Source organism: Frieseomelitta varia, unplaced genomic scaffold, assembly GCF_011392965.1.
Source record: "Frieseomelitta varia isolate USP_RPSP 00005682 unplaced genomic scaffold, Fvar_1.2 scaffold_816, whole genome shotgun sequence".
Classification (NCBI taxonomy): Eukaryota; Metazoa; Arthropoda; class Insecta; order Hymenoptera; family Apidae; genus Frieseomelitta; species Frieseomelitta varia.
This window is the reverse complement of record NW_025110608.1, coordinates 1107549-1133080: the sequence shown is the minus strand read 5'-3', so window position 1 is coordinate 1133080 and position 25532 is coordinate 1107549. Positions and strand designations below refer to the sequence as shown.

General features: G+C 31.8%; 1 protein-coding gene across 3 annotated transcripts; it reads left to right on the top strand.

The window, feature by feature from the left end:
- Positions 1–2466: 2466 nt before the first annotated feature.
- LOC122536228 (synaptogenesis protein syg-2-like) lies at positions 2467–23522 on the top strand. 3 transcript variants are annotated; one of them, XM_043668417.1, is made up of 16 exons: positions 2467–2488; positions 3085–3152; positions 3419–3580; positions 11873–12002; positions 12128–12336; positions 12793–12903; positions 13004–13210; positions 13347–13501; positions 13650–13794; positions 14103–14233; positions 14996–15155; positions 15363–15662; positions 18378–18677; positions 18844–19068; positions 19227–19387; positions 20169–23522. In XM_043668417.1, the coding sequence occupies exons 3-16, from the start codon at positions 3436–3438 to the stop codon at positions 20538–20540; spliced, it is 2751 nt and encodes a 916-aa protein (XP_043524352.1). In that variant the 5' UTR covers positions 2467–2488; positions 3085–3152; positions 3419–3435; the 3' UTR covers positions 20541–23522. The 3 variants fall into 3 exon arrangements, with proteins under 3 accessions (XP_043524352.1, XP_043524353.1, XP_043524354.1); XM_043668418.1 differs by lacking the exon at positions 2467–2488 and having other exon boundaries at positions 3135–3152; positions 3499–3580; XM_043668419.1 differs by lacking the exons at positions 2467–2488; positions 3085–3152; positions 3419–3580 and adding an exon at positions 7702–8053.
- The last annotated feature ends 2010 nt before the right edge of the window (positions 23523–25532 follow it).

The following is a 25532-nucleotide window of genomic DNA, read 5'->3' as shown; positions in this document are numbered from 1 at the left end:
TCGGATAACTGTTAAAAACAGTACAATATAAATTATTCATCATGTCCTAGAATATTATGATAATTGCAATAATTTTAATTGTGAGTATACTGATGATTTTTTTTTTAATAGACCCATTCTATGCTTTAACAATTTCGTATCTTTCTGGGGTTCATTGCTATGGCGAACATTTAAATAATTTTACCTCTACTGAAAGTAGAAATTCCTGGAGAAATCCTTGACTAGGAAGTGGTCCTAGAGAATGGTCAATCCAATGAACTTCATTTTTTATTACAATTGTCATCCTTCCTTGCTTCTACAACGCATTTCTTCCAAGAAGGAAGTACGTCACTACTAATTCTTATCTGGACGAACATATATAATGTATTTCTTTTATCTTGTCCACTAAAATATCTTCATTCTTTTTGCTGATACAAAAAACCATATCAGAACAAAGTTATTTGGTTCAGAACGACATAGAGTTATTCTAAATGAATTTTTTATTTTATTCGTGAAGTTTACAGTATGAGTATATTTAAAATGTTTTTATCTTGCAAATTTTACTCCTAATTTAAGATTTCATGTTCTATGATAAAAAAAAGAATTAAACTTATTTTATTTAATTACATGAGAAAGAATAGCTGATTTATTTTGTTAATAATTTCAATCATTAAAACTAAAAGAAAGAATAAGTTCACGAGCTAAACATTTTTTTTCAAAAGTAGTTTTCGTCAAAATCGCCAAACTGGCAATTTTAAAAGTCAATATTTTTTTAAACAATTTCAATTTTAGTAAAACGATGAGATACCTCTCCTCTATATATATATTTTTGTACACATTTATGATTACATATTTCAACTTATGCAAAACATGAGACATCGAGTACAGAATAGCCTATAGTTATATTGATTATGTGATTTCTTTTCATCGTTTATTAAATATATAAATCGTAAAACAAACATAAGAAAAAAAGGAAAGTACTTTATCCAAAGCTTCCTAGTGGATTAATCAGTAAGGTAACCTAGTAAATTTGTACTCACCTTAAACGTCGCGGCAGGATTCGAGTCCAAGAATTTGTAAAAAGATGTTGAAAAATATAGTAGATACCCTCATTGCACTCGTGAAATTCCTGAAATTCAATTTGAAATTAGATGTTAGGTTCGATTAGTGCAAGTGTGAAAATTTGAAACAAAATTGGGTTATTACCAGCAAAGTGGAATGATATACAACCTCATCACATCATATGCTTCACTTTTAATCACTCGCGTAAGTACTTTCATATTGCATACGTGCAACGAAAGCAACACAATTCCGAAACCGTGATTTTTGAATCAGACCGTTAACCGTTACTGAAACACCCCCTTCCCTAGCTCGATTATTCTCGAAAACTTCGATTATTCTCGATTGCATTATCTGACCAATAGATATACTCATTGCACTCGTGAAATCCCTGAAATCCAATTGAAAATTAGATGTTAGGTTCGATTAGTAAAAGTGTGAAAATTTGAAACAAAATTTGGTTATTACCAGCAAAGTGGAATGATATACAACCTCATCACATCACATGCTTCACTTTTAATCACTCGCGTAAGTACTTTCATATTGCATACGTGCAACGAAAGCAACACAATTCCGAAACCGTGATTTTTGAATCAGACCATTAACCGTTACTGAAACACTCCCCTCCCTAGCTCGATTATTCTCGAAAACTTCGATTATTCTCGATTGCATTATCTGACCAATAGATATACTCATTGCACTCGTGAAATCCCTGAAATCCAATTGAAAATTAGATGTTAGGTTCGATTAGTAAAAGTGTGAAAATTTGAAACAAAATTTGGTTATTACCAGCAAAGTGGAATGATATACAACCTCATCACATCACATGCTTCACTTTTAATCACTCGCGTAAGTACTTTCATATTGCATACGTGCAACGAAAGCAACACAATTCCGAAACCGTGATTTTTGAATCAGACCGTTAACCGTTACTGAAACACCCCCTTCCCTAGCTCGATTATTCTCGAAAACTTCGATTATTCTCGATTGCATTATCTGACCAATAGATATATTCATTGCACTCGTGAAATCCCTGAAATGCAATTGGAAATTAGATGTTAGGTTCGATTAGTGCAAGTGTGAAAATTTGAAACAAAATTGGTTATTACCAGCAAAGTGGAATGATACACAACCTCATCACATCACATGCTTCACTTTTAATCACTCGCGTAATACTTTCATATTGCATACATGCAACGAAAGCAACACAACTCCGAAACCGTGATTTTTGAATCAGACCGTTAACCGTTACTAAAACTGCCCTTCCATTCTCGATTATTCTCGAAAGCTTCGATTATTCTCGATTTAACTTCATTACCTGACCAGTAGAGGGCAGTTGTATCGCTCTTTCTGGTTTACGTGACACTGAACTGTATCGTACGAACGCGCCCCCGTCATTATTATATTATGGATTTTATCCTATCATTGCGAACAAGTATCTACTAATAAGGTATAAATTATATTATGAATATTATATTTTTCATTGAGTAGTGTCTAATTATGTATAAAAATGTATTTTTCATTTCGTGTGGAAGATTCATCTTTTTGATTGGATCGCTTTCATCGCAAGTGTATATATACTTATATACGTACGTATGTAAGTATACATTCGCGTTCACCTTATATTTACCTGATCTTATAATATCTAATTTTAATATTAATATTAGATTTAAATAATAATTAACTATAAATTGTCTTCATTTATATAAAAATCACTAATTTCCGTAAAACATTATTTTATAAAATTTGTCGTTTCTATAAGTTTATTTGTGACTATATATAAAAATTTTACTTAATAAATATGGCGACAATGAAAGTTAAACTCTTAAATGTTCGTATCTTTCAGTCGACTTGAAAAAGTCCGTTATTCTATTCTTTAATGTGTTTACTATAAATTCTTTTATTATTCATTAATGCATATATAGAGTCTCTTGCTGATAAGCAATAAAACTCGATGTCGATTGATGAACATGTAAAAAGCTATTAGCGAAAACAAACATGATCATCGAAAAGCTTCAAGAATACGTATTTATTTGTGCTGTGCAGGTTCAAGAGATCATTTTATCAAAAGTGAACCTTAATCCATTTCGTGAAGCCCTCATGCGGCTGATATGGTAAGCTTCGTTTATATCATCGATCGGTAACTGCCTCAAACAAGTCACATGGTGATCATCACCGGTTCTAATTCATTGTTTACACATTTTCTGACATGTACACAAATACACTAAAAGTACGGAAAAATTTACTGAGATAGAGTACTCAATGAAAGGCGTTTTATTTTGGTTTGTAATATTTTCTACGGCTTTAAAAAAGTATTTCATTTTAGATTTCAATTATTTCCTATTGTACAAGCTTTACATTAAAAAACATTTTATTTTAGTTGAGTGAATTGGCATCATGAGATCGCAATATAGGAGTCTGTACGTAACGTTTTCAATAATATATTTATACGAAGAGAAGCGTACAAATCGTATCATCAGTCAGGAGCTTAAATACTGCTCAACAGAGCTTTTGCCCTACAGAGAGCTGCCACATCTCTCGGGTACGTGTTTTCTTGAAACCTTAATATGGATTTTTCTAAGGGAGCGACCGCAATCGTTGAATCGTTTGCGTTTTATCAAATGAAGTATTCACGTCGGTAGTAAAAGTTAAAATGCATTCAGGTGTGAAACGAGGAACCGTGCAAAGGTGTAGGCAAATAAAAGTGTCGACATGGCAAGACTTTATTGCCGGTGCGCCATTGCTTCGAAGCTGGTTTAGTCAGTTCAGCATTAATGTGCCCGATGTAAATCGAGCTTCGTGTTCTTTCTTTCCTTTGCACTCTCCTTCAGATCGTTATGCTTTCAGTACATTGGTCTAGCAAGAATGTTCTTGTGCTGTCTTCATTGTACTTCTGTATGCAGTTCTTTCCTTGGCAGTCACCCGTGAATAATGGCGATTTTATTGTGACAAAGAATCCTTTTTTTTTTTGCCTGCCATTCAAACTGCATCACTACGTTTTTCGTCGAGCCAACATTGAGACAACAATGAGTTACAATTATATACTATTTTGTATCATCATTCATAAAAACAATGGAAAATTTTTCCTTTTGATACATGAAATGCACATGCTTCAATTTAAAAACAATTAACATCACATCGTTACCGGTATGTTCATTTTTATAATTGTTTCTTTCATTGTATTTGGTTTATACCATATTTATAAATTGAGCTCAAATGAAAATAGATATTATAAGTTATGTAACACATTAGATTCTCAGTCTTGACTTTACATCAATTTCTTAATCTTCAGAAGTTACGCGGAAAAATTTCTTAAACAAATCATTAAACTTTCAGAAAGCATAGAATTCATCTCTATAGAATTTTAAAATAGATCCTTCTTTGAGATTTCTTTTGTTAAAAGTAAATGTAATTGTATTGTGCTTTGATGTAAACAACTTCGTAAATTTCTGAAAAGAGATTACTATTTTTTACAGGAAAAATGGAACTCAAGATTTCTTATTGGAATCGATTAAAATTCGCTAATATCATACGACAATTTATGTTCGTGATAAGAGATTGTACAGGAGATTGTGGAATGTGTCCAGCTGGGCTTATTAGTTGCACCTGCATGAACACGTGAAAGACCATACATGTGGCTTTGCAACATGGCGCATGTGCTGAAAGATACATATAGTACATTTACGCACTACCACGACTGACAATGTGCGGTTAGATACATACATTATAATATACAAATGAGCTATTCCGAAATAAAACCCTTAGTTTTCTGTAGACTCTGATAGTTGTTCGTTAGACCAACTTGGGAGTTTCGTATTTTTGGTTCATACCACTTTTTTATTTAGTGAGAAATATTAACTTTTTTATCCGAATCATGCCTTTTATTTTAGTGCTTGCAAGTACTTTGCATTTTAGTGCAAAATTCTTAGACAATGGGGATACTGGATCACGTTACATCATTTGTATAATTCTTCAAAAACGTTGTTTACATGTAGGTGAAATTTCGTAGGAGCTGGTTTCAAACCAATTAATCTATTAATAAGTTCAGTTTGACGATGAAACAATGTAGGAAGAGAAATTTAATCAACAAGCCCCTTTATCGTATGAAGAGATTAAATTGCATTTCAAGTCTGAAATGTTGTTATACTTTTTTGTTTCGTTCAACCGAACAAAAACTTGAGAGTTTTGATTGACAATTTTACAACGCACTTCGTATATAAGAGGCTATTTTTGAGTCTGGACATTAGGCAATGCTATCTATCATTTGTAACAATACGATATTGACATTTTATCGAGTACGATGTAGTATTGTAGTTTTACTTCAATCGTACGCTTCAGCTTTACGTCGTAAACTATTTCTATTGTTTCTTCATAGTTATCCCACTAGACGATGGATCATAAAGAATAAAAAATAAAAAAAAACGATGTTTTTTAGAAATTTCTTTCACTGCTGGAAAAATTGATATATTTTCTTACTTTTATTCTTCATGAAATATCCAACGTCTAGCTAAAGAGACTAGACTGTCTTTAAATTCTCGATAGTTTGAATTTGTTACACGAAGTTATGAGATGTGGCCTTTCACAAACTTTGAGATTTGATTTTTTTTAGCAAGGTGGAATATCATTATGTTTTTATGCAAAAAAGTATTGTATATATATGTTTAATATTTTTTCAATTTACTAGAATTATTGCTTTAATAATTATTTGAATAATGGATTTATAAGGGTCACTGTATATGTGAGCGAAGCAAAGAGTTAAACAGCCAATGAACCGATCATCCCGGTTTTGGCATTTTTCGTTCACTCTGATATTCTCTACACCGCACCAGTGAGCCACATGATCTCGCTGATAACAAGGCAAAAGACTGCAAACCTATATATAAAAATAAGATATCTCCATTTTTATCGAATGATATTTAATATTTCAATATTTCAATTCCATAACTGAAGATTAAAAAGAAAGATTTGGAAATAGGTATTTCCTTCAAAATTATTATAATAATATTTAGGAAAGGCATTCAAATTTTTTGTTAGTTATAGGGAATGTCTAAAATCGTTGGAAAAAGAAGATAACGATAATTGATGAAGCGAATATGAAAAAAGAAAAAACGAATCGTTAAAAGTGCATTAAGAATATGGATAACAGATAGTGGAAAAAGTTAAGGTATGGATCGTGTTTATGACTTTATATAAGGGATACGTTATCGTCGAATACCCTGGTACGTGACTCCTTCAAGCTCGTATTGCTCCGTTTACAGGCGGAATAAAAGCATAACGTTAGTATGTATAACAAAGCAAACGAAGTACTGAAACTTTTGCAAGTGATTTAATATTTTTGAACTTCAGTATTTCGTGAAGCATACTCTGTAAGAGTATAGAGATATATTTCTTGCATTTAAAGATGTACTAAAAAGATTATATTTATCGTACAATTGATTCTAGATTTTACATTTAAAATTAGTTTTACTTTTATATTTAAACCAACAGCATTTCAATACGAAGTTATATTAAATTTTTAGTACTTTTGTAATCTATTGAACAGTCTCTTAGTTTTACATAGAATTTCAAAAGCTTTTATTCAATATATCCTTTCAGGTGATTTTTAAAGTATAATTGAAAGTATTATCGGAGGATGATGGAGAAGATGTTGCATATCATATAATAGGAACGTTAAACGATAGTGTCAGATAAGCGTATCTGGTTGGATGTAGAAGGGAACAGCAGTTTGCATTGATACCGGTATTTCTCGTGGCTCGAGCCTAACCGACAGAATTCAGATTCCATTTGGCATTCTCGAGAGACAACGGCAGCTGTCGGAATGCACCCGAATCATCTCTACTGTATAAACACATACAACGTAACGTAAACACACACTTGCAGAATAGCATAATCTCTCTCTCCTCCCTCTCTCTTTTCCTTTCTCATCTTGCTTTCATATCTTCTCTTGTATCCATAAATACTTAATTTGAAACTCTTTAATAACAATAATCTATGATTTTATTCATACAAAATAACCATGGAATAATTCTTATTTACCTTAAATTTTGTATTTGAATATTTTTGCTTTTTTTTAACTTCACACACATACAAACACACACACATATATATATATATTTAATACATCTTCGTTAGTCTGCTGACATTTCTCAGTTGCATATATCTTTTGATATAAAATATATAAATTAATCAGAAACAGCGAACAGGCATATTACTGCCATTAATCACGCATGTTTGAAAGCTATAATAGAGAGTCGGAAGAGAACACAGCAGCGAATATGATTTGTTCTCATATAACACTTCTTGATATCATTTTTTTATTATTAATCATGGATCTACTCATAATTCTGAGTATGAATTCTAAGCAATTAATTTTCCTTTTCATTAAAAAACAAACTACATTCAGATTTTACTCCAAGTTCCATTAAAATTATATGCTAAATCATTACATTTTTTTTCTTTTTTTTTTTGACATCATTCAAATTTCAAAATCATTCTGTCAGTTTGTAGCAATGTTATCTTTTTATACCTAATAAAATTCGAGCGTTTGGAACGTTGTAGGTTTGAACGAGGAAAGAATTCTAAAATAGGATATCAACTATCAGCAATTTACTCACTGATCCCATAATATCGTCGTTCAATATTTAACAAATTTTGCCTGATTCGCAAACGACGATCTACGCAGGCAATAGCAGAGGCAATCATTCAAGCCGATTTATCACATGGCCCGAGCGAACACCGGCGGTCATACATTCTGACTCCAATTTACATCCGAAATCCATTTGGCCGATATGGCATTCGTCACGACATTTGGGTCGATCTACGACTTCTTGAGCACATTCCTTCAGTCGGTCACGCATCTCAGTTATGAAATCAACAGCACACGCACGTAGATTTTCCATGTGTGATTCTGCAGTTTAAGTCAGTGGCAATTCAACCGTGTGCAATACAAAGTCAAATAAATAACAAGGGAAATTGGATATACAGGGAAACAGTGACAAACAGCCAAACATCTCGAGTAAGACATATTAACTAGATTCCCGAGAGTGTTATAATCTCTCCTGTATGTCACTCGTTGCGCGCTCGGAATATACATGTACGTAGCAAGCAAAGATTTACAGAGTTCCTTTAGACAACTCTAACTATGAATTGATTTCAAACAAACAGGCTTGGATTAATTTCGGAACTTTATTCCAATACGATTACTTTCTAAAGCAATTTTATTGCATATTATTCTTCGAAATAATAATTTCAAAAGTATTCCTACGAGCTCCGATCTGGATCGTTATTAGTTTTCATTGGTAAACCAAATTGAAGATTTTCTTAATAGAATGGTAATAAGATTTCGTTTCTCTAGAATAATATTTCATAATATTTCTTAATTTGTAGAATGATAATATTGTAAACACTTTGAAGAATTTGTATTAAGTATGTATTTGTACGTAACGTTTTGTCAACAGAGATGTGAAACTACTGATTTATATTAAAAATAACATAAAAATGCTCCGAATCTAATAGACATATATTGCTTTTAAATCAAATAAGATGTGCTGGTATTTTCGCAAAGCAGTTCTATCAAGCATCCCATTTACGTACGTAGCTATATAGCAATTTTTTTCTTTTTTTTTTTTGTATCCCGCTACTACAGCAATTTGTCTTTCTTTCTGCTCCACGCGAGATCACCTTAGATATGTAGGATTCAAGTAGCCAAAGCACGCACGCACGCAAAAGTATCATTACACCATAAAACGTGAGCTGATCCTTTGAGAATAGCGATGCATATCGGTTAGCTTGTACATATTTTCATTGACATATTTCTTCAATTATGTGACTATAATTGCTCACGATATTGTTAAGGGATTTATATTAATATATTAATCTAAACGAACATATCTTATTTTTTAACATAGATGCTATTAAATAATATGAGAAGACCGTAAGCCAAATCGGATATCGATAAAGTCTGTCATAAAGCCCTATTAATTTCTATTCAAAATTTAATATATACGATTCCACCATTAATTCAAATCCCATATTTTTGGCAGAATTGATATAGCAGATGTACGTGAAAACACTAGTTCACAAAAAGTACTGCATACCATTTAAAAGTAAACTTAAAATTTCCTTACCTATAAAAAATTATTACTGGCAGTTACATTTTTCTTCATATTATAAAACTTTTATACGCAAAATGTTTCTGTATCTATAAAAATATCCAAAATAATCAAAGTTATGGAGATGTCCTGCCTGTTACTAGCCAGTATTTTTTTGTAAGGTAAATATTTAAGAAAGATGAAAAAGAAAATATTGTACAATGTTTTACAACAAACGTTTCATTTTTTTCAAACGAAAGATTATTTATTTCCTCGTACAAAAGAAAGTAGCAAATATATACTACATATTGTGTGTGTAAATGTTGTAGAAAAAGATATTTTTACAATGATACTCAGGGCATAGCTCATAATCAAATGCACGGTGTCACATAAATTAGAAAGAACGACACAACTGCGCCTTATCAGCCAAATTATGAAAATAGATGAATAAAATTTACTCCACAGTATTCTCATAATGATAACAGGAAAATCACGATTTTTAGTTGTGCCACTTTCGTCGTAAGTGTAAAATATCTGCATAAAAATGTTAATAGACAAACACGTAAAGAGTGAATATCATAAATATCAAAGAAGCAGTCTAAGAATAAAATTCCAAGGTATCCCATATATTACTGTCCATGCAAAAAAAAACTTTGACTTTGGAAATATTTGTTACAGTTTGCTCTATATGACAAGATAAATAGAAATAGAGATGAAAGAAAACCAATAACAGTTCTTTTATAATATCAGATATATAGATTCTCTTTATAATCCAGGCAAGTTTAATATAATTTTATTTTAATAATTCTTAAATGTGACTCTTTTAATTACATTAAGACGCCACTTTTAATAACAAAGACGCTAATATAAAACATAAAAAAATTAAAATATCACAATGATATTCATAATTATACAACGGGACAAAACTAATTTGAAAAATTTTTCACGAAGACAAATGGACATATTCATTATTACCTGTTTCTTCAAATTCATTTTTTTCTTTCTTTTCTAGTAGCTGATGACTAATCAAAATTTTAACACTCTTTTTATAAAAGATATATGTGCAAAAACTGGATCTGTAATCAGAATACACAATGATAAACGAGGTGTTCCTCGAACATTCGAGATTGAATCGTGAACGATCCGCTGTGAAAGAGACATCGATGCATCCTTGCCTCGTGTACTAAACGCTTCGCGTTAATGCTCCACTTAACTCTAAAACGGGCGTAAGACACTATCGCACTGTCTCAAGCACTCTTCATTCACACCAGAAATTCTATAGTCTACTATACACGTGGATACACCCGCAATGTATTCTGCAACGGTTTCAAAGGAAACGTAGTTGCTTTCTGTGTAATACTGTATTCTGCTAATTGTAACATATTATATAGTACTTATCTCGGTACAATGCAATCAAGATACGTGTTTAAGGTACGTATTTACAGGATAACAACATAACATTCAAACATATACTTGAATTACGATTCATCAGATATTTTTACAAATATCTAAATACATAAAATTCAACTACGTTGAGACGATTGAAGATGGATTTTTTTGAAAAACTACACCTGATGCCAGCAATAATTTTATGAATAAAAATTTGATCAACATATTGGTGAGATTTTGTTAAAACGAAATTTTATTGAAACGAAGGGTATTAGAATGTATTAGAAAATTTGATTCATTTAGATTGTAGATTCGCATTTCCTCTGGCAGAATACATATAAGGACATTGGAGAATCGCATCTGCCGTTCGCTAACTGCAGTCGACAGCTGTGCCGAATTCGAGTAGTTATCCAACACTGAAGTGATTTAAACTGGTTATTCTCGGACGGGACAGTCTTCTACACGCTTAGTACTCAGAATGAGGCACAGATTTGAGTAGTTATCGAAGTTAGCGACACGATTCTCTATATGTGACGAGTGAGAAGCGATTCGGAGAATCCATGTAACGTGCGGAGGTTTAACTGCATGTGGCAAGAATAGATATTCTACGTGTCAAAGCTTTAGAATTAGTATTATACTTTAATTCTTATTGGATTTTAGTTAAATTCAGATACTTGGATTTACAACATTATCATTCTTCAAAGTTTAAAATCTTTTGCTATTTATCTTTTAACTTCGTCGAATACACAATGATATATACAATGTAATACTAAATACTATTTATTTTCATTTTCTGAAATTTTTCAGATAATGAAGACCAGTTATTAATAGTAATTAAGAGTAAAAAGTGAGTTATCAATAGTGATTAAGTAAATGAATATAATCAAATCTTATAAATTATATCTCGTTTTAATCAGGAAAGTTTCATCCATTCTGTTGATGAAATTTTTATTATTCAAACAGCGAATAGAAAGAAGTCTTTTCCATTGTATTAGTGTTGCCACATCGATGTGTAAGTTTTTAATCTCTTTCAACTGCCTCGACCCTCAATCCTTTTCTTTCTTTCGCTCAGTAAACTCTGTGTCTGTTGCTGTCGGGAAAATACAAAGAACTTGAAGAATTGCGCCTACTATTCGCTAACTACTCTACAACGGACCCGGTTCTCGAGTCTCTCCATAGAGACTTTGCTGTATACATAATTTATGATCAAGCATAGGCACTCGTTTGCACGAGGATTAGAATAAGTTTGGAAAAAATTTGTCGATATAAAGAGATTTGTAGTACATAACAAGTGCTTTGTGACCATGTGATAACAATAAATATCTCATAATGACAATAAATATTTTATATTACAGGACCAACTGTAACAGCAAAGGCAGTTCTTCAAGGTACAGCAGAATTACCATGTGACATCCGTCCACCACGACAGAATGACTCTGCAATTCTAGTTGTTTGGTACAAAAGCGATATCACACCTATTTACAGGTAAGCAGCAAACTTGTTGATGTAAAAAAATACACTTTGTATTACATTTTAATTAGTACTCTTTACGTTGCAAAGTTATACAGTAGGCTTTCAAAATTGTCATCGGTTACAAATAATTGTTTCAGTTACGATATGAGAGGGAAACATTCTGAAAAAGCTTCCCATTGGAATGACAAGGACCATTTAAATGACCGGGCATTCTTCAGGATAGTTACTGAACCAGCAACATTGAACATCAATCACATCGAAGAAAGAGATGAAGGCGAATACAGGTGTCGAGTAGATTTTGCCAAGAGTCCTACTAGAAATTCCAGAATTCATCTGATGGTTATAGGTTTGTATTACATGGACCTCTGTATGTAGGCATTGAATTCATTGCACTTTATCATCACACGATAGCAATATAATAACTATAAACGGACTTTTCCAATTATGATTATTATTATATCGTTTGCGTTGTCCCTGTTATTATCTCTATGTACCATAGATGCACTATATTTTAAAAAAGGAGATTCAGGGGTACATTACTCATGTACTGCTTCTCTGATGTTTACTGAAACTTTATGATCTCGCAAGTAATCCGTTGTGAGTTTTAGAATATTCTGTGGAACCTTTCTTCGTTTCAACTCGTTAAATATAGATTTTAGTTTAAATATAGATTTAGGGTAGCCTAAAGCTATTAAAGGAGTTTTTTACGTCTATAAGAATGACTACTCATTCCTTTCCCTTTAATGGCATTTCAAAATATTTCATAGTTTCTTCAATTTTGTCAATAAATGATATATTACAGTACCACCGCACAAACCAAACATTATCGATGAACATGGAGCAACTGTGTCAGCGGTAGCAGGCCCATACGAAGAAGGCGGTGATATGAAATTACAGTGTCTTGTTTCTGGAGGTCAGTTTTCTTTATGTTAAGAATAAAAAATGATGCTAAGACATTTAATAACAATAAAATTTTACCAACTCGTTACCAACAATTTTATGCTGCTTTTCAGGTCGACCGGAACCGAAACTAAGATGGTGGCGCGGGGAGATGCTTCTAGATTCAAAAGACGAAGCAGGAGAATTTCCATCTCTTCGTAGAAATACTTTAATAGTGAGAGAACTTTCAAGAGCTGATCTTCATGCGGTATTTACTTGTCAAGCATCTAACAACAACATCAGTCAACCTGTGTCTGCATCAGTTGCAATTGAAATGCATTGTGAGTTCTGTACATAATATTCTATTTAAACACCACTATTCGATTGAAAGACCTAATGAAATACGTTTCGTGAAAATTGGCCTTTCAAATCTTACCGATCTACATTTAATATACACTATATATATATATCTTTCAGTGAAGCCATTGTCTGTAACAATATTAAGTAGTGAGCATGCACCCCTTAGTGCCGGGCGAAAATATGACATAAATTGTATGACTGTTGGATCAAGACCGCCAGCTAAGCTATCTTGGTACATGGATGGAAGGAAACTGAATAATTACACGGAAAAGGTATTTTATTTTTTCTCATTTACTTTAAAAAGATCTTCTCTGACACATGATTTATGATTATAATTTGCATTACACGTTTATGCGTGAATTGCATTACACGTTTATAAAATGAATTCAACGAATTTGTATTTATCTTCACATGTTAAAGGTGTCTCAAGATGGTAATATGACAAGTTCCACGTTAATACTGAAACCAACATTACTTGATCATGACAAAATAGTCATCTGCCGAGCAGAAAATTTCAAAGTTCAACGAGGTATAGTTGAAGACACATGGAAGTTAAATGTGTTTTGTAAGTATAACATTCTTTTATATATTTATCAGGAATATGCACTATTGTAATTTCAATTTTTTACAAATGTTACAATATAATATTTCTTTGATATTACATATATGGATTACATAAGGATGAATTATAATCTGGACGGACGTGAAGTTTCGGAACAGTTAGGCAAAGATCGTGAAAGTCTCTTTAAATAATCCTTGATTGAATGAATAACTACGCGACAAAGATTACGAAATGCTGTATCAAATTATATATAAGTAATTCATTGTTTGTTATGCAATATTTTTAATGCACTTTCTTGTTTTATCTTTCAGTTGTTCCAATTTTACATCTGGAGTTAGGATCGAATATGAATCCAGACGATATTGAGGAAGGTGATGACGTATATTTTGAATGCAAAGTTCATGCTAATCCTGGCGCTTACAAAGTTATATGGAAGCATAATGTAAGTTTTAGTTGAATATATGTACAATCATTTCGTAATTAAAAACAAAAAGCTCGAAGCCAAGATTAAATATGATTATGTAAATGTGTATAACGAGGATTGAAGTACAACAACATGATCTATTTCAAACTATTCAGTAAGTGTGATATTTAATGTAGAAAGTTAATGTTATCACGGATCAAAAGCAATAGCATGTAGCGTGCGTTGTGAAATATACAGAAAATGTGTAACATGCTTATTTTCGAGTATCCATGCATTTATTTTTTATTCCATTCATACGCTTTCTTTTACTCTCATTTTTAGAATATTTTACGCAGAACAACGATACTATTTTCATTTATATTATTTAAAATCAATTTCACCTTTTACGCTCCTCCATTTATTTACCCATTATTGTAAGTTATATGTTAATTATGACGTTACCATCCGAAAACTTCACGTCCATTCAAGTATCGCTTCACCTTCTTGAAGAAAAGACGCGTTGAAGATGCATGGAAATGGAAGGAGAGGCGTACTTAATATCATTAAATTTCTTCTCAGAAGCTACATTACTTTATTGCTAGCACATTTTACTGAATAATAGAGCAACAATTACAGTTCTAGTCAAAATCAACTTATTATCGTAATTGCTCCCTAGTACAAAATAGCCTCCTTTTCTAACAATTTCAATGAAGTAAAACAAAATAAAACTTGTATAACACAAATGTCAGAAGAAACGTTTCGCAAATTTAATTGATTAATATAACAAATACGCTGTTACAGGGGAATATTATTCAAAACAACGCAAAAAATGGTGTGATTGTGCAACAATATGGCTTGGCTTTGAGGGAGGTCAATCGTTCTCAAGCAGGCAATTACACTTGTATTGCCAGCAACGTCGAAGGAGATGGTTACAGCAATACTGTCGAGCTTAAAATTATGTGTAAGTTTATTTATAAAAATATAATGTGCAATTAACATTTACAAAGCTATTTATTGATTAAAAATCGACGTTGATCAGATTTATGATACAGATTTGCTACTTTTGAGTTTAAGATTTTAATGTGTGTCTTACGATCGTCGTTCATTTTTTGTTCGTGCATCGAAACATTTTCCCTAAGTAATTCAGCATTGTGTTCGTCTATTTTAGATAAACCTATTTGTGTAGCGGAACAAAAACGAATTTACGGTGTAGCCCGTCACGAAGATGCTCGAATAGTTTGCAGCGTCGAGGCATACCCATCTCCGGATAGTTTCCGTTGGACATTCAACAATACAGAAGAAATGGTTGATGTACCTCAGGCGCGGTACAAGAACTCTACACGTCACAGTCAAAGTATTCTTATTTATCGACCAATTACAGAAATGGATTACGGTACGGTGTTCTGTTGGGCAAGTAATACTGCTGGTCAACAAAAGAACGCCTGCATATTTCATATCATTCCAGCAGGTATGTTTACATATTATAGTGAATTATCGTAAAATAACTGTCAAAAGAAATTATAGGATACCTGATAGAACAAATAAAAACTATAAGATATCCAATTGTAAACCTTCAAGGGGCGACTATTTCCCAAACTATTCGCTGTTCAAAAGAATGTCACGAGTAAAAGTGAAATGTAAAATATACCGAAGTGTAGAGGTGCATTTCTCTTTTTTATATTTTCTACAATAATCGAGGAAACATGAATTTCAAACGTCAGAGGAAACGAATGAAAATAATAGGCAAATACAAGAACATATTTTGAACATTAAATAGTTATATCTGCTTCATTACCAATAACAAATCTAAATGCCTTATCTACCTTTTACACATATACATACATCCACACTTCCTCTCTAATCCTCTTCTCATCAAAAGAGATGTAAATATGAATTATTCTAACTTACTTAATACAGCCCTAATCTCAACCTAGAAGCTGCATTAGTCTAGTGCATATAGACGATTTTCATTTCAATATCTGAAATGATACAAGTAATAGTAGACGTGTAATAGCTTCGTTAATTCATCCGACAATTCTTTATGATTCGATGACTATAGAATTTTAATTAGTTCCTGAACAGCGTGTTCTATATGTACGTTGAATGTACGTAGATATTTAGGTGTTTAGTCGACTGTATTCCTACTCGTGAATTGCATAGATATGACTACTATTGTTAGCGTATAACTGCTAATGTCAGTATGATGAATGAATAGTCCGATATCAGATTCTAATTGCTCTGTATGTGAATAAGGTCAGGTATACCTTTTGTAACGAAGGAATCAAGTAAATCAGTTTGACGTTATCTATAGATTAGCGCTAATAATGAATGCGTTTGCTAGTATAATTTCTTATAGTTCTTTATCTTTATCTACATTTGGTTTCGAAACTACGAAATTATTTCTGTATCTGTTTTTCATTTAAATCGAATACAGGCAGATCTGTTGTAATCTTGCTTGGCAATTATCATGTATCTAAACCTAAATTATTACATATCTTGTCATTAGTACAATTCTTAACTAGGTAGAGATATCTTCAAAATTTCAAGATTTAAGCTTTATATCTCTTAAGTGACATTGTATTATTCTTCTCTAAAAATAGTTAAAGGGTTTAGCTAAGCGAGTGACATAGTGGTGTGGCATTAAAATCTTATCGGCAATTGCAGCCGATTTCTTATACAAATCGCCTGCGTGTAAAGAATTAAATCGTTCATAACTTACAAACTGCAATGTAAAACAAGCTGGCAAGCAACATTAGGGAAGGGCGTAAAAGTTAAGAGAATTGCGCTTTGTTCAGGATTAATGATCCTGTGATCTTATCAACAACCAACGTTGCATATACCAACGCTTTAATGTATTTTTGAACAACGTATTCATTTTCCAAATTCAACACGAATGGCATATAAATATTTCTCGTAATTACGTAATATATATGCGCAAAATTCGTTTCAGTTTATCTTTCACGTGTTTAATGATTCTCTGCCGAAATTATTACGATCGAAATTATTCAAAATATGATGAAACGTACGTATTGTTGCAAAAGAAAAGAAAGAAAAAAGCAAATGAATACTTATGTATCTTATCTATGTGTCTGTCATCTCACCGTTCCCATTTCACTAATTATTTTGATAATTTAGAAGATAAACTGTCGAAGTCGATTTTGCGACACTATATTGTACTATTGTAGGAGCCGAGGAAAAATGAGGGCTCCGGCAACGGGAATCAAATCCACAACACTTGTATCCTGCGATTGGCCAGCCGCACCTTAATAAACTTTGCCAATGCGCCCTCGCTAATTCCTCGTTGTTATTGCTCCTTTTCACGGGTATGGAGGCCTCGGCCCCACACTGTTACAAGGTAATATTTATATGCCATCCGTTAAATTTAGAAAGTTACGAATATATCACTGTGATAGCTTGATCTGTGCCACCTTTTTTCTTTAATAATCTATAGGGACAATGAAACTTAGTCAGGTAGTACATTTGTAAGCACCAGATATGTACTTACTGTTAGGGCAAGGACTAATGCAAATAGTATTCTGACGTGAATCTTCTTGACGATGAGTATATATGTAGCTCACGTCAATCTTTTTACTATTTGTCCACTTTTTATCACATTATTTGCATACTGTTCTCCTTCTTTTCCATTTCTCCCCTTCGATTCCTTTGTCATATCAATCTTAACAAGTTCAACTCCACATTGTGCATGATAGGAGAGCGGCGTAGTTATAAGATAGCATGGATATAAGAATAAGACAATTTTTTTAAATTTACAGTGGATATTATTATTTAGCCTGCTATATAACTTTATTTTTTATATAAGATTTATCATTTATTAGCAGGTTCATCATTTTCCAGTTTAAATTATGCTTTTAAAAATATAATTGGAAACATATATGTGAACTACCAGAACATGTTAATCACTTCTTTTATCAGTCCTGAAACTTTCTTGCAAGTCTTTTCTTTTTGTTCTCCCTCTGTTCTTAATACAATGCACATTTTATAATACTGTGTTTCTATTATAATATTATCCCATTTAAATTATTGTACAATAACTACCAGTAATTATGTATTATTAATATAATAGAAATCAAACTTCAGACTGTAAAAAAACTTTATCGCTGCTACCACCATCGTTTAATTTTTCCAAAAAAAAAAAAAAAAAAAAAAAAAAATGTTTTTACAGGGAAACCCGAGTCCCTCTACAATTGCACGCTGTCTAATCAAACGACCGACTCACTCTCCGTGGAATGTTGCGTTGGTTTCGACGGTGGTCAACCGCAACACTTCCTTCTTGAAGTCTTCGATCGGCATACGGGGATATTGCAAGCGAATATCACGTCCAAGGAGAATGCTGCTTTCACTGTTCATGGATTAGGATCTGGCAGAATTCTCAACATGGTTTTATACGCCGTAAACGCGAAAGGAAGAAGCGAGCCGACTTTGTTAGAAGGATTTACATTGAAAATCGCTGAGAAGCAAACTGGTAAATGATGTCATACTGTTCTTTCACGTTTTCATAATACTGTTTCTTTTTCATCGTATTATCTCGGATCTTCTCGCCTCTTTGATAGATACATTTTGAATGAATGTAACAGTGAATAAAAAGTATAATAACAATATAAAAAATGACTCACATATTTTGTTTGCAGGTATACCAGTGCCATTCGAAATTACTCCACTATTGGGAAGCCTGATCGGAGTAGTATTCGCATTACTTTTCGTTACTATTACTATTCTAGTGGCTATGAAAATTAGAAACGAACGGAGAGCTCAAAGACCGAGTGATCTACCACTGAAGAAGAGCACAGCACCGAGTTCCGAAGATTTATACGATACCGACGACAGGAATCCGGATGTCGTACCAATAAATAAAGGTATATAATATCGTAATATATTTACTTGAATATCTATGTATTAAAAATTATCAATTCATAGATATAAAAGTTTCTACCTATTAAATTTTTTTAACCAGTCTTAAGATATTTTCCTGACACAATAAATGAATATAATAACAATGATGATAAATCTAAAGGTTCAGATTACCAATTGACGGGATCAATATCCGGCACTCCTATGGCCACACAAAATACACCAGATGGACTTCCGTCAACTTCGCTTTCTATACAACAGGTGACACACCTACAAGGATTGTCACCGTATTCGCACGAATATAATAATTATCCAGCATTATCGGTAAGTTATATCAATTCTAGTAGGTTGGTTTGTTTTAACAAGGAGTAAATTATCTTTTCTTTCCATTTTTGTAGAGTAATTTTGTAATTTTAATCAATTGTACTTATAGTAACTGAAGAGAACCTTATTTTATTCGAGAAGACAAATATTAAGAATTAGATTTTAAGATACGGAGACTGGGACTTCGAAATTTTTTTGACATCCGTGTACCTGAAAGAGAATATTATTCAATTCTTCTTCATATTTCTATTCTTCAAATTTTCAAAGTTGTTTTTCAATTTTTTTTTCGATGAAAGTGAAATCTTAAGATGCGAATAATAAAATAAATCCAATGGTACGCAGTATTAAAATTGCAATGAAAATGAACTAGCTTATATTTTTTCTTGTGGTGCCACGTTCCTAACGTACTTACTTTACTTCTGATTATCAAAATATATAATATCCATTTGAATGATACCAACCTGCTCGCTATATTCATGAGTTTTGTTAAATTATTGAGTCAGCATGTTGCCTTCGAATATTATGTTTATAATATTATATTAAATAGAAAAATTGAATAATATCATCGTTGAGCCATCCGTCTGTTATTATTTAGGAAGTGGTCTATCTTTGTCTCTGTCCTTTGTTTCTCTTCTCCTCTTAATGATTTCCCTGACTCTAGATAATTGTGCAAACAAATAAATTTTTTTAACAGCAGATTATATGAATAAATTCCTTAGTTTGTGAAATTATATAATAATGTCATTCATTTGTTTTTCAATTTCATTCTAATCTTTTTTAGTTATCAGACGAAGTAACGTACGCTGAACTATGCCTGACACGTCCATCAACACTATCAACATTAGTAAACGATACGAAATTGATTGGTGGAAGTGGAATTGGCAATTTAAGTACACTCGAAGGTTATAGTAGTGAGGTGATCGTAGGTGGTAAACCATGCACGAGGGAAGCCACGATTTATGCTTGCATAGATCACAATGCAAGACCGTTGAAGATCGATCCTCCATCTACTTCGCCGTTCACATTGGCATCTCTGTCGACAAGAAGTACATTCCAGGACTGTAATGTTTCGACGATGAATAGCAAACACCCGACGAGAGAAATTGTTACGGTGCGTACACCGTTAATATCAACGCAGGAGAGTTGTGTATAGGGATGCGATCCTGACGCGCTGAATATCAACGAATATTACGTTTGATTCGACGTGCGCGTCTAGTTTATTAAATGTGGTTCTTCAACCATTTGTGCTATAATGAAACGTACATATATGCTATTTGATATGCGACAAATGTGTAAAGTAGTTAACGAAATTAATGTCAGGTGGACTGATCAATCATTAATTGTCAAATATTAATACGGTAGCGAAAGAATACAAAGGAACGACGAGTCCTCTTAATATATTAATAATAAAAAGCGTGATATTAATGTTAAACTACAAATTGTTCAAGGATATTGATAAGTTGAAGTTAAATTTGGTCAATAAGACTGATTTGAATGTTACGTGATTTTTTATCTACCGAGTGCCCATTATCGTAAGCAACTAAATTATTTTTCCTTGTGAACTGAGGATGAAAAAGTACTTGTGGCTGCATGATTTAAGGACGAATTTTTAATATCAGATGGACATTTCAAGCTTATTGCAACTATAATTAATTAACCAAAGTGCAAAAAATCAAGATTACATTGATTCTCAACTTTTGAGTGAAATTAATATATGTTACATCCTTCTCATTATAAATATCAATTGCCATTTTTTCACCCCAGGGTCCATATTTGTCGAATAACGATGGCGTTAAGCATAATAGATCAAACTCGTACTTGAAAATGAAAAGTTTCATAAGTGATCTTTATCCAAGATATCTTAATTTATCATTCATTATGTGATGGTGGAAACTCACGGTATTGTAAAAAAAATGTTAATATCACAATATAACATCATTATTCAGACAATCTAAAATCCTAAAATGATCTGCAAAAATACCTCGAATCATGCAACCTTCCAATCATTTTTTTACGTCTTTAATAACAATAAAAAATCTAAGTGTTCATGATTTGGACATTACTGTGTATATATCTTCATATTATTTAATTTGTTATGCCAGTATAATTATTAGAACACAAATTTCAGAAAAACGTTTAACAATTTAATATATGTAATATTTGGATTGTTTTATTTTAATAGGATTTAATGAATTTTCAGCGGAACTGAAAAATTCAATAAAACTGATTAATCAAAACTGGGATCATAAAATGATTTGATATTTAAACATGTTATAAGTATTATTTTTAATATTCACGCATATGTGTACCATTTAATATAAATAACATTAACAAATTTTTATTTCAACTCGAATTTGATGTGGCAACACTAACATGTTCATAAAAAATATGTATTATAAAAAGACGGTAAAAGTATATGGTAAAAGTTGGAGTGTGGCCAGAATATATGAATTGTTTTGTAATGATTTATTCGCGTTTATAATTAGTATCTATGTGTGTGTGTGTGTGTGTGTGTGTGTGTGTGTATATATATATATATATATATATATATATATATATATATATATATATATATATATATATACATATATATATACATATATATATGGTATAATTTTTAAATTTTTTTCATACCTCATACTTTTACAAACGCATTTATAAACGAACAGTGCTTCTGCTATGTTTACATGTACCAAATTTTATTTTAAGTTTATTAACTATAAATTTTCTATTTTCTATTACTCTGTATATCCTTGCTTTTGATATATGTATACACATTAGGATTTTGAAGGAAATGAAGATTTTCTAATCCTATGTTTTGGCCTTTTGTTTTGGGCCTTCTTTGGCCCATGGATAATTTAAATCCATGACAAAATAATACGTTTAATGAATCAACTTAATTGAATAATATGGAAAAAACCTTAAGGATCTCATAGTTTTACATATAAAATCCCATGAGCTCAATTGTTCTTCCAAGTTTTTCAATTGTCGCACTGCTTTGGATTTGCTATTTTTGAAAGTAAAATATGTAAAATAGATATGCAAATATAAAATTAAAGAAACTTACCAAATAATATTAATTTGTGTATAATTTGTGATTCTTCGTTGAAATATGTTTTCAGTGTATATTATCAGATTAATGCTCAAAAACTAAGTACCTGTTCTAAATTACTCAACAGTTACTTCTATCTTCAAAGTAACAAATGTTTCAATCTCGTCTAATAACAATTTATATGAATTTTTATATATTGTTGGATCAATGAATTTATAGGGACCAAAATATTTTTATGTATTTCTTGTATTTTTATTTACTAGTCAATTTTTACTATTTAGAATAATAATATTTTATCCCATGTTCGATAAATATGATGAAATATTGGAAAAATTTCTCTAGCTTGCTACTCTCCATAATATAATGGAGAACGAGAGAAAGAAAAATGAAATATTGCAAATTACGTATATTAATAATTGTGAGCTATTACAATCCACAGCAGCTTCCACTATTTTTTTAAATACTAGAAATTTTGCTAGATATATGTAGGATTTTATATGTAAAACTTCAAGGTTTAGAGGGTACGATTTTCCAGCACGTATCATCTATTATTACATACATTATTTTTTTACGAATTGAGTTTATTATGATAGTACACAAACAAGATATTTCTATGTCTAAACTCGAAAATTCAAAATTCGATTAATAAGAACTGTCTGGATGTATATAATTCAAATATCTAATGCTTCTTTTAAAACACTGTTTGCACAATGAACTCATTTGTAAATATGTAATAAGAATAATATTAGAATGGAAACTCTGTAAAAAATAAATGATAAGAACGTTTCGTAGCTTTTCCTTAATTCTCGAGATAGAATCTGATATCCCCAGGTTCTCTTAAACCCTTAAACTTTTAATTTTAGGATTCTTTTTATCAGCTTTTCTTGTATGTTTTAGAAAAACAAAGAAATAATCAAAATATTAATTTTTATAAATAAATAACATCTTTTTCATATCTTTTCTAATTCGATCATCATTCAATTTATTTCTAGTTGTGCTTTCTACATTTCTTTGATAAAGATAGAACAAAAGCATTCTTATTTCCCAAGCAAACTTGAAAATATTTTATAAGAGAGCGACGAAAATGTTTTCAGTATGTAACAGTGAATACGACAATAAATAATTTTTTGAGAATTTTTTGGGAGAAATAACTCTGGAGTTATCCAACTTATCGGACAAGGACACCCTTCCTAGTTTGTATTATTCTTAAAACATGTAAATAAAACATGTAACATTAAAATATGAACAAAATTATTAAATAGTAGAACAAAATTATTAAATGATAGGGACTGGAATAAAATAACATTTAATGAAATTATTATATTATTTCTCATTAATAACACTTTACTGTATCATTGTCCCCTTGATGATCATGATGCCTTCAAGATCGGATCTAGACAAGCGATTCTCAGAAATATCATAGATCAGTAAAATATCAAATCGGATTTCCTTCCACTTTGATAAATAATGAGAGATCGCAAAATTTCAAGTCTGATGACTGAAATGAACGTAAACAATTTTTAGTAATTTGGTTATATTAGAAATTTTTGAATTACAAATGAGATTTGTATTTAAGCATACACCGTGTGGATCACTCCTAGGATAGGAACTAATTTAAATTGTTGTCCTTATCGCACACTATTGCCCTCTTTGTCTAACGCGTCTATATGTCTGTCCTTGTTTCACGCTATCGCCCTCCTTGTCTATCGCGGTTATATCTCTGTCCTCGTCGCACGCTAGTGCTCTCCTTGTCTAATGACGCTAGACAAGGAAAGCAACAGTGTGCGAGAAGGACAACCTTCGATCTATTGCAAAAAAAATTCAACTTCTTAGACACACGGTTTTCCACAACAAAACACACATGGAATGAAAGCGGGGAGCCTAATTTTAAGGAGGCATATGAAAAAGTTCACAAATGATTCCTCTTAATTAATTTCTTCTCGTAATTTGTAAAAAAATTGTCATCTGTCATTGTTTAAAGGCCATGGTGGCGCCATCTATTAATATCTCGGTGGTACTAAAAACAGAATTTTCTACTTTTAGTACCACTTGGTTATTAATAGATGGCGCCACCTGTCTGTCAGAACGCGGCGCTAGTGTTTCTTACCCCGTAAAAACGGAGAAATTTTCATTTGCGAAAAAACCTAATTTAGCGAAATGAATTGTGAATTTTGGCGATTTTATTACCCTAATTAGACCCTTAGCTTTCTTTTCATATCTCATTTGACCCATAAAATGCAGAAATAAGTATTTTTATAAATAATTAGTACCACTGCGTTGCCACTAGATGGCGCCACGATGTCCATTTTATGACAGTGCGCACTAATTACTAAAAAAATCTAATTAAAAAGAATAATTTATGAACTTTTTCATATGCCTCTTTAAAATTAGGCTCTCCGCTTTCATTCCATGCGTGTTTTGTCGTGAAAAAACGTGTGTGTAAAAAGTTGAATTTTTTTTCAATAGATCGAAGGTTGTCCTTCTCGCACACTGTTGCGTTCCTTGTCTAGCGTCATTAGACAAAGAGAGCACTAGCGTGCGATAAGGACAGAGATATAACCGCGATAGACAAGGAGAGCAACAGCGTGTGATAAGGACAGACATATTCACGCGGTAGACAAGGAGGGCGATAGTGTGGAACGAGAACAGACATACTCGAGTGGTAGACAAGGAGAGTGATAATGTGCGACAAGGACAGCAATATAAATTAGTTAGAAATATATATTTAATTTCATACAAAATATAAAAATAATAATATATCAAATTTTACAATTTGTTTTGCTTTCGGGATTACGAGAGAAATGATTGTAATTATAGAAGATGAGAAACTAATTTTTTTTTATAGAAAGAATCATTTATGGTGATTCACTTGATTGCTATTTTATGTCTAAACGAGTTCAAATATGTTTCATTGCGTTTGTGGTATTAAAACTCGAGAGTCTTTTGATTGATATCTCACATTCACAACAGATTAAACAGTCTTCAAATATTTTATTTATGGTTGCTAAAACAGGCTCGTAGAATTACGGCCAACATCATTTCTGTTTCTAATTTATTAATGATTGTACAAATATCACACACGCATCAAACTTT

What these genes read in the sequence shown, in the direction of transcription:
- LOC122536228 (XM_043668417.1), top strand. Translation starts at nt 3,436, where the DNA reads ATGAGATCGCAATATAGGAGTCTGTACGTAACGTTTTCAATAATATAT. An exon ending in TGAATAATTACACGGAAAAG is followed by an intron (nt 13,502 to 13,649) that starts GTATTTTATTTT and finishes CACATGTTAAAG; the next exon opens with GTGTCTCAAGATGGTAATAT. An exon ending in TGTCGTACCAATAAATAAAG is followed by an intron (nt 19,069 to 19,226) that starts GTATATAATATC and finishes ATAAATCTAAAG; the next exon opens with GTTCAGATTACCAATTGACG.